Source organism: Lepus europaeus, chromosome 5 (assembly GCF_033115175.1).
Source record: "Lepus europaeus isolate LE1 chromosome 5, mLepTim1.pri, whole genome shotgun sequence".
In the NCBI taxonomy this organism is placed as follows: domain Eukaryota; kingdom Metazoa; phylum Chordata; class Mammalia; order Lagomorpha; family Leporidae; genus Lepus; species Lepus europaeus.
Window position 1 is genome coordinate 115,497,842 of NC_084831.1, and position 10,408 is coordinate 115,508,249.

General features: G+C 49.2%; 2 protein-coding genes across 2 annotated transcripts; one reads left to right on the forward strand and one right to left on the reverse strand.

Moving 5' to 3' along the window:
• The first annotated feature begins 494 nt into the window (after positions 1–494).
• On the forward strand, positions 495–680 carry LOC133759188 (metallothionein-I, hippocampal-like). Its single transcript, XM_062190134.1, has one exon. The coding sequence runs from the start codon at positions 495–497 to the stop codon at positions 678–680; it is 186 nt and encodes a 61-aa protein (XP_062046118.1).
• A 1,701-nt stretch (positions 681–2,381) lies between these two features.
• Positions 2,382–6,129, reverse strand: HJV (hemojuvelin BMP co-receptor). Its single transcript, XM_062193527.1, has 4 exons — positions 5,920–6,129; positions 4,480–4,665; positions 3,557–4,119; positions 2,382–3,093 (listed from the first exon to the last, which is right to left on the reverse strand). The coding sequence occupies exons 2-4, from the start codon at positions 4,574–4,576 to the stop codon at positions 2,470–2,472; spliced, it is 1,284 nt and encodes a 427-aa protein (XP_062049511.1). The 5' UTR covers positions 4,577–4,665; positions 5,920–6,129; the 3' UTR covers positions 2,382–2,469.
• Positions 6,130–10,408: the final 4,279 nt, after the last annotated feature.

Below are 10,408 nucleotides of genomic sequence, written 5' to 3' on the forward strand. Positions count from 1 at the left end.
CAAAGGAAGACCTTTCTCTCTGTCTCTCTCTGTCCACTCTGCCTGTCAAAAAACAAACAAACAAACAAAAAACTAAAATGGGACCAGTGCCGTGGCACAGTAGGCCAAGCCTCTCTGCCTGTGGGGCTGGCATCTCATATGGGCGCCAGTTCATGTCCTGGCTACGCCTCTTCCGATCCTGCTCTCTGCTGTGGCCTGGGAAAGCAGTAGAAGATGGCCCAAGTGCTTGGGTCCCTGCACCCACATGGGAGACCCAGATGAAACTTCTAGCTCCTGGCTTCGGATTGGCCCAGCTACAGCTGTTGTGGCCATTTGGGGGGTGAACCAGTGGATGGAAGACCTTTCTCTCTGTCTCTCCTCTCTATCTGTAACTCTACCTCTCAAATAAATGGATAAATCTTTAAAAAAATATTTAAAGTATTGAACACACCTTCCAACTGCCAGACTGACTCTTCACCTTTCGCTTTGTATTTCCTGCTTTACCTGGGCTGGAAATGGAGCCCAACTGCTCCTGCATCACCAGTGACTCCAACTGTGCCAGCTCCTGCATGTGCATGTCCTGCAGGAAGAGCTGCTGCCCCGTGGGCTGTGCCCAGTGTGCCCAGGGCTGCATCTGCAAAGGGGCATCAAACAAATGCAGCTGCTGCACCCCTGAGAGCCTGGCTCCCACATGCAAATAGAGCAACGTGTGCAAACCTGGATTTACACCCCCCATACAACCTGACCTCTATGCTGCATTCCTTCTTGTGTGAAATATGTGAATGAGAATAAAAGTTGTTGACTTTACAAGAATACTTAAAGTGTTTAGAACATGGCCTAGGGGCCAGTGTCATGGCATAGCTTGTTTAGCCACTACCTGCGATGCTGGCATCCCACGAGGGTGCTGGTTTGAGTCCTGGCTCAAACTTCCAAGCCAGCTCCTGCTAATGCACTCAGGCCTGGCTGTTGCAGCCATTTGGGGAGTGAACCATAGAATGCAAGAAGATGGCTTAGTGCTTGGGCACCTGCACCCAAGTGGGAGAGCATCGCAGCCAGTTGGGGAGTGAACCAGCAGCTGGAAGATCTCTCTGTCTCTGTCTCTCTCTCTCTCTGTAACTCTTTCAAATAAACAAATCTTAAAAAAAATAGAATATTGCCTAGCAAAGTTTAAGCTGTCAATAAATATTAAATATGGGATGGTGTTGTGGCTCAGTAGATTAAGCAAGTTGGAGTCCCGGCTGCTCTGCTTCCAATCCAGTGTCCTGCTAATGTGCCTGGGAAGGCAGTGGATGATAGCCAATGTATTTGGCCCACTGCCACCTACTTGGGTGACCAAGATGGAGCTCCTGGCTTCTGGCTTATGACCTGGCCCAGGCCTGGCTGTTGCAGCCATTTGGGGAGTGAACCATTGAATGCAAGATCTGTCTCTGTCTCTTTCTCACTCTGCCTTTCAAATAAATAAATCTTTTTTAAAAAAGTCTTCTTGACCACACTTTCAAGGTGCTCCATAACCTTCTGTCCTAATAGTCCAAGCTCCTTTATTTGAGTTTTGCTGTTGTCCTCCCTGAATCCTGAATCTATGCATAACCTCGGATGGTTTCCATTGTCTGGAAAGTCCTTAACAGACTCCTCAAACCTCTGTTCAAATTCCGTCTCCTATTCTGCTCTTTGACTGCTTCTTATTACTTTACTTCTCATCAACTGTCTTCCTATCTGAATTCAAGCGCCATAGTGGTGAGCAATTACCCACTCATGAGTCCTTCGTGTGGGTCAGTTTTGTCTCAACTGTGGTCTATAAACCCTTGAGGGCATAAGCAGTACCTGGGCCTTCTAAGCCCTCGAGTGGAGTGAGCACGTTGTCTTTGCTCCCTTTCAAGCCTCTGTAAAGACACACAACCCAGGCAATGGAAGATTCATGGCTTTCGGAACAGGTTCATCAGGGGTGTGGATGATGGCTACTGGTCTATCTGTACCATTCTCCAAAAGCAGAGCCCCTTTCACCTAAGATCCACGCGATGCCCACTTGATTCCCAAACTAAGAAAACAGAAAATACTTTTCTCATCAAGTAGACTTCTTTCCCTATTTCCTGGGGGTTTCTTATGGGTCATGGGCATGTCTTCCTTTTTCAGTTCTTGCCTCTAGAAAAATCTCAATCCCTAAGTTCTGCCCTGATCATCAGGACCCTGACGCCTCCTCATTTGCAGGGGCAATGTCAGGAGTAGCTGCATCAGAACAATCCGCCTGCTATACAATGGGGTCGGGAAACCTGATGAAGAGCCCCTGCACAGGTCTGCAATGCAGGAACCTGGTCTAGACCTTCATTCTGTGCTCATTTTAACCCAGGACGGCAGTCACATCTGACCCTGAATAGAGACATCGCTGAATACGTCCGCAGTCCCCATTGTTTCCTCTAGCAATTCTTTATTTTCTTTCATGCCAACCTCTATCCCCCAGTAATTTCCAAACCAGTCACAGAGCTGCTGGCATACTTATTGGATGCAAAGCCACAGAACAGAGAGTCCGGAAAGGAGTGAGGCAAGGAGGGTCGCTGTGGAGAGAGGAACCCCAGCATCTGAGGGGAAGAGGTGCAGCTTTTCTAAGTCCGGGAGGAAGGCGCGCGCATCCTCCAGAGCTGCCTGAGCTGCCACAGTGAAGTTGGGGTCACCAGAGATTAAAACATCAAAGACACAGGAATGGAAGTAAGCATCTTCAACCGGAAGCCCCTCCTTGCACAGCTGTCTGGCAGTGTCTACGGTGATAGCTCCCCGGCGACTGCGCTCTGAGCGGGAGAGCCGCTGACTCGGCGGGCACCCCCCAACACAGAGCTGCAGGTCCTGCTCAGCCGAGAAGGCCCTGGCCACATCCTCTGCTACCTTGATTGAAAAGGAGAGCTGCCCAGCTGTCTGCCGAATGATTATAGTTGTGCCGATATAGGCGGCTCGGATCTCCACGTGGCTCCCAGGGTTAGCAGTCTGAATGGACAGACTTGAGCCCCCAGGTCGGTCGCCTCCATTGATAGAACCGTCTTCAAAGGCTGCGGGAAGATTGTCCACCTCTGCCTGGTAGACCTTCTGATCGATGCACTCCTGCATGTTCTTAAATATGATGGTGAGCTGTGTGAGCAAGACAGAGAACGGTTCCTTTGGGGCTCAATGCACCCTCCCCCATCAGGCTACCTGCTTGCGCAAAGTCAGGGCTCCCATCCAAGCTGGGAGACAAGGCTCCTCATGGCCCTCAGTCCTGGATCCCTTCTCCTACCTGTGCTCCAATACTGCTTCCTTCCCCCTCAGCCCCTCTCTCTACTTGTTGGTCCCAGTCTCCCAAGGAGACTTCTGAAGCGCCTCAGCTCCTCTTGCCCCAATTTTCTCCTTAGCGTTTTCAGCATTTGAGGGACACTCCCATGGAAGGAAACCGATTCACAGGAACAAGCGCTTGGTAGGAGGGAGGGACTGGGGATGTGAAAGTGGGGGGTGGGAGTACTGCTGTGGGATAATGGGGCTGGGGAGGCGGTGGGATGGTGGGGGAACCCTTAGCAAAATCTCATGAAGACCCCTGGAGGAAAACTGAGACCCTGACCTTCCGGGTGGTGGTGGCGTTGGCCCCCGTTGCCACGGGGGAGCTGGTGGCCTGGACAAAGAGGAAGTCGTTATCCAGCAGGGGCCAAGCTCCTTGGACACGGCACGTGTGAAAGTGGTGGTGGAAGCTGCGCACGTGGGGGTCCCCGAAGGAGGCGCAGTGCAAGAAACCCGGGGGACGACCGTGCAGCCGCGAAAACCGGCCTTCGTAGTCGCAGGGGTCTGGCGTTGGGGGGCCAGGACCTGCGCCTGGAAGGGCAGGGCCGCGTGGCGGGGGAGGAGCCGTAGGGCCCTGGCGGGAGCAGTTATGCTGAATCATGAGGTCCTCGATGCCGTGCACGGCAGAGTGGAAGGCAAGATCCCCGCGGCAGGTGCGGGCCGTGCGCCGAGTGCAGAGCGCGTAGGAGCGCAGCGCCCGACAGAGGCCGCCGGAGCCGGCTCCTCCTGCTCGGCCGCCGCTGCCGCCGCCCCCTCGAAGCCCTCCTGGCGAACCCCCACTTCTAAGGCTCAGGGTGGACGATACATACTCAGCATTGCAGCGGAGGATCTTGCATTGCGAATGAGCTGAAGACGGAAGGGAGCAGATTGTGAGACGGTTCCCACATCCCCGCTCGAAGAGTCTCCTCCTAACTTCCAAATCTCATCAGGAGATTCCAGCCGTTCCTAAAACCTAGCCAAGCCCCTGCTCTCCCCCTCCGCCCCCTGGTCCTGTCCTCCCTCAGTCTTATTAAAGTGTGTGAGCTCACGTGGTCTCCTCTGTCCACCAAGCTCTTCCCAGCGTCCTTCCCCAAGTCCTGTGGGACATGAAATGTCCCTGAGAGTAGGGCGGGTGCCTGGTACTGCCCGTAGCCGTGAGGCCTCAGGCACACAGGCTCACAGGCCCACCCCGGGGGTGTCCCAAGCCCTTCCCTGGCCTTTCCTTACCATGTCCACAGAGGAGCAGCAGGAGAGTGAGAGTGCTTAGAGTTGGGGGACTGCCGTGGTGGGGCCGGGGACTACGGAACTGGCCTGGATCCCCCATACCTATCCAGCCAGGTGCCCCCAGCCCCGGTTCTTCCCAGCTGATGGCCCTCCTACCTAGCGGATTTTGACCGGCTGTCCTGTAAGTGACTGAAAAAAAGAGAAATTTGGCTGGGCATGGAGAAAGAGAAGAGTTGAGGATTGGTCAGGATGCTGTGAAGAGAATCTGGGAAGATCAAGGGAAGGATGAGCAGTCGGGTTTTGGAGAGAATGGGGCTCCCCAAACTGTAAGTGTGGCGGGTGAGCCCTGCTCCTATGGCCACTTCCAGGTCCCTTGTGCAATACCCCTAGGTGGGGGTGGAGGGAAGGTTGAGTGACCTCAAGGGGGCAGAGTCCACATATTGCCGCATCCAGCACTACCAAACAGCAGATCTGTCAAAAATGGAGGACTTGTGGAGGCATATCAGTTCTCAGCACGCCCCCCCCCCGGGGTGGGGCTGGGGGTGGAGGGGTGTTCCCCTGCAGATTTCGGATCTCGAAATCCTGTAGCAACACGCCCCTGAAGCGTCTCTCCCCACTAGGAGGGGCCGCCCTCCGGGAGTCGTCCATTTCTTTTCCCCTTTGGTGTCAGAAAGACAAGAAGGAGCACAGGGGGATACCCTTGCCTTCTAGAACCTCAGGATTCCAATGAGAACAGAACCAACCTCTCATCCACTCAGGGGAGCTGCAGTCCTAATCCCCCTGTCTTAGAATAACAGGATGCAAACCAGGCATGCGAATCAATGTTTGCTTTTTCTGAGTCAACAGTTGCTGTTTTCCCAAACCTAACTGAAGAACCACTCTTTTCATTAATCTCCCCTTTGCAGATTCGAAGTTCTCAGTCTTTTGCTGAGGACAGGGGTTAGGGAGGGGCCAGCTCTCTCACACCAAACTTCTCTCTTTCGGACTAATGAAACGATCTGGGAAGAGGAAGTTGGAGGGAGCAGAGTTGTGGGGAGACGTCATATATGACAAGGGATAGCTTCCACCCTTGGAAGTCCAATGTGAAGGGCATTGCTAAGTAGGGACAGGGTGCAGGCATGTCAGTGACTAATCAGCTAGGTCAAATTTGGCCACAATGAGAAAACTACAGAATAGGGGGGTGGGCAACTCCTCCAAAGACTGCATTACAAGTCCTGGGGTAACAAGGCAAAGACTGCCAGACACAGAGGATTAAACTTCAAATGGCCAGAGGTTAGATGCTAGAAAGAAGTGAGACTGAAAGAAATGGAGATTGGAGCACCTTGGTATAGAGAGATCCTAGCTTTTGGACCAGAGACATCCAAGGCAATGTCTATAATTTCATAAAAGTCTAACTTCAATCCAAAAGCTTATGAAAGGAATTGCAATTGCGTTTTAACTTACTGTTTCCAGAGGTCAAACATTACTCTGATATCCAATTCTCCAGCCATGGCTGCCTACTCTGTCAGTCTGCTCCAGCCAGGGGGTCCCCCGTCTCTTTCTCCATGTCTCCCCCAGCTCCCCAGGTCGGCTGCAATCTCCCTGAGGTCAGGGAGCCAGGGAAGGCTTGGTGTGGGGAAAAGGGGAGTATGTGGCTGGCCGGAGCATTGGACAGCTGAGCGGGGGAGGGAGGTGGCTACTGAGTTGACTGTTTTAAAAATAGCTAAGTCCAAAATTCCAGGAACATTGGTGGGGGTAGGGTGTGGGAGTGGGGAGGGTAGAAAGATTAGAGAGAATATGAAGTATTGGGTGCCAAGTGGGGAAAGTGGGAGAAATATGACAGCAAAGTCACATATCTAGTGCTTCTCAGGTCACTCTATGGTCGCTGTCTACTCCAGGCAGCCCTTTGGCGTTCTCAGCAATGAGCTCCTGACCTTTAAGTATTGTGGTGTGCAATCGGATACCTCTCACTTACTTCCCTCATCCGTGCTCTTTTGAACATTACATGTAGTTTCCACATAGAGTATCTGGAAGGTCTCTGACTAAGGAAGAGCCATAGCGGAGGTGGGTCACAGCCCCGCCCCCACCTTTGAGGAGTGTTCCAGGAGGACTGGCGAAGCCAGCTGTCCAGAGAAGAAATCTGAGCTTTGAGTTGTTTTGGGTGAGGGTTTGTTCAGTCTCCCCAGCTCGGATCCTTGCAGCTGTCTGTCCCCTACCTCCTCCGTTTTCCATACCTTCTTTTGCAGAGCAATTCCTCCTCCCTCTCCCTCATGGGCACACTGCAATGCAAGCTCCTGAGTTGCTGGGAGAGAAGCTAACAAAGGCAAAGAGGAAGAGAAGGAATGGAGGTCATAGGAGAGGAGCAATTAGATAAACTGAGAGAAAAGGAGATCCTGAAATGTGCTTTTGTGGAGCAACATAATCTTGTGAGCCTCTAAGATTCGTGAGCATGGAATTTAACCATGTCATGTTTTGACAGCCATAGGAATATCTGGGATCACCGTCTTTTAAAAAAAAAAAAAAGTGTAAATGCCTTTGTATTTATCTGTGAGGCAGAGAAATGGAGAGTTGTCATCTACTAGTTCACTCTCCTACTGTCTCAACAACGCTGACTGGGCCAAAGCTTGAGGCAGGGAACCCAATCCAGGTCTCCCATGTGGGCGGCAGTAACCGAATCACCTGAGCCATTGCCTGCTGCTTCCAGGAGCAGAGCCGAGTGCCAAACCCAAGCATTCTGGTATGGAATGCGGGCATTTTAACCACTAGACCAGACTCCCAATCATTCATCCTCTTAACATCTGCCAAAGGAAATTAACACAAGGACTGATTCCAAAAAGAATCACTATAGCATCTATACCCAGCTTCCTCTGGGTCTCCAGGCCATCTTCTACTGCTTTCCCAGGCCACAGCAGAGAGCTGGATCAGGAGTGGAGCAGCCGAGACTCGAACCGGTGCCCATATGGGATGCTGGCACTGCAGGTGGTGGCTTTACCTGCTATGCCACAGCACCAGCCCTTATACCCATGCTTTTTACATTCAGAATCTAGAGGCCCACCATAGTATACTTCATATATATATATATATATATATATACACTTCATATATATACATGCACATACACATATTCATATACAAGTACTTCAAGTACTATTATCATATATCTAACAAATTTAGTTTTTCCCTGAATCATATGAGGCCATATCACAAGAAGTTTCATTACCAAAATCTAAATGGGGGGTGGGGTGGTGCTGTGGCATAGTAGGCTAAGACTCTGCCAATGGGCGCCAGTTCATGCTCCAGCTGCTCCTCTTCCCATCCAGCTCTCTGCTATGGCCTGGGAAAGCAGCAGAGGACGGCCCAAGTGCTTAGGGCCCTGCACCAATGTGGGAGACCCGGAAGAAGCTCCTGACTCCTGGCTTTGCTTGGCCCAGCTCTGGCCATTGCAGCCATTTGGGAAGTGAACTAGCAAAGGGAAGACCTCTCTCTGTCTCTCCCTCTACCTGTCTATAAATTTACCTCTCAAATAAATAAATAAAATCTTGAAAAAAGTGTAAAACATTCAAAGTATTCAAATGATTTTATTCAATATAAGGGGAAAGCTTCTCTTTATAAATGTATTATAGGAAATAAATGAAGAAAGGATAGCATAATTAGAATGCTAGCATTTTGTAACTCTTGATGAATTAAAGTGTCCAGGCAATGATCTATATCCATCACAAAAAGAGAGATAAATATTATGGTCTTCTGATCAGAAGTGGAGCACACAACTCCACCTTACATGAAACAATTTTGCAAAAAACAAAAACAAACAAAAGCTTCAGTCTGAATCTGATTAACCACCAATCTAGATTTGACTACTAACTTCCAGGAAAGACGGGAGACATCAAATGGTATCGCAGAGGTACAAATTCAGACTGTGAGAGTACTCTACAAAAGAAGCAACCTGGGCTCTTAAGTAAATTTAAGAAGAAGATGGAGAAGAAATCTGTAGACTAAAAGAGACTTAGGTGGGCCGGCACTGTGGCGTAGCAGGTAAAGCCACCGCCTGCAGTGCCAGCATCCCATATGGGCGCCAGTTTATGTCCCGGGTGCTCCACTTCAGATCCAGCTGTCTGCTGTGGCCTGGGAAAGCAGCAGAAGATGGCCCAAGTCTTTGGGCATCTGCACCTGCATGGGAGACTTGGAAGAAGCTCCTGGCTCCTGGCTTCGAATCTGTGCCATTGCGGCCAATTGGGATGGAAGACCTCTCTCTCTGCTTCTCCTGCTCTCTCTGTGTAACTCTTTCAAGTAAAATAAATAAATATTTTTTTAAAGGGACATTAGGAAACATCAAACAGTCACAGAACATGCACTTTGTTAGACCCTAATTCAAGAAAGCAAAAGAAAATTATGAAACAATTGGAGGAAGAAATTTGAAATCCCTGCAAAGGGTTTTTTTTTTTTTTAGTGTTATTTCTTCATTTTATTTATTTGGAATGCAGAGGGACAGAAAAGGAGAAGGTGATTTTCATCTGCTTGTTCACTCCCCAAATGCTTGCAACAGCCAGGGTTGGGCCAGGCCAAGCCAAACCCAGCAGACTGGCACTCACCCTAGTCTCCTGTGTGAGTGGCTGAGGCCCAGGCAGCATGCTGGATCAGAAGTGGGGTGGGACTTGAAAGCAGGCACTCTGATGTGGGATGTGGTATCCCAACGCCCACTCCTAGAGCTTTTTCATAATGCCATTTGCCATGAACTTTTTAAAGACCCTGTGTATGTATAATATATGTAAATATATTCATGTGTATATTTATATTTAATATTCATTTATATAGCACGTACTTACATAAATACATATACACACATGTATATTCTTCATGTAGTCAGTTAGTATTAAAGAAATTTGATCATCTTTGTCAAAGCCTGTGGATGAAACACTACTAGAAATAAACCCGTAGTCAAAGAAACTGGGTTTATTTAGTGTGCCGTAGCAACAGAGAGAATGTCAGAACAGAATTTTCAAACAAACCAAAGCTTCAAGGAATTTACCACCAGCACAACCTCATCAAAAGAACGTTAAACAATTACTACAGAAAGAATAATTTAGAGCTCAGAATGATGGATTTAAATGGGAGAAAGAAATAGAAAAAAATAAAGCATCTTATTTCTGAATCTAAAGAGGCGACAACAGAATTAAAAGAACAAAACAAAGGAAGATGAAAGAAATGAGAGGAAAAAATTTAAAATGTCAGTTGAAACTCAAACATATTTATCATAATCTAAATTTAAAAAATAGGTCATTCTTACTGCCTTTTGTAGAATGACTTTAGAGATGGGAAGACAGGAAGATTTATCCTTTTAGGACCAGGCGGTATAGCAATGATGAGAAGTGGTGACTCTTGGGATAGGTTTTGCAAGAAAAGTCTATAGGATTTGCTGATGCTTAGACTTTTCTCTTAAAGATTTATGAATTTGGAAGACAGAGTTACAAAGAGAGAAGGAGAGACAGAGATTCTTCATCTGCTAGTTCACTCCCCAAATGGCTGCAACAACCAGAGTTGGGCCAGACTGAAGCCAGGAGCCAGGAGCTCCATCTCGGTCTCCCACATGGGTGGCAGGGACCTAAGTACTTGGGGACCATCTTCTGCTGCTTTTTCCCAGGCGTGTTAGTAGTGAGCTGGATCAGAAGTGGAGCATGCAGGACTCAAACCCACGCTCATATAGCACCCCTGGCACCAGTGGTGGCTTAACCCTCTGTACCACAAAGCCAATCCCTATTTGTTTTTTGAAGGTTTATTTATTTGAAAGGCAGAGTGATGAAAAGCAGAGAGAGAGAGAGAGAGAGAGAGAGAGAGAGAGAGAATCTTCTGTCCACTGGTTCACTCCCCAAGAGGTCATAGCAGCCAGGCCTGGGTCAGGCCAAAGCCAGGAGCCAGGAACCCCATCTGGGTCTCTGATATGGGTTCAAGGGCCCAA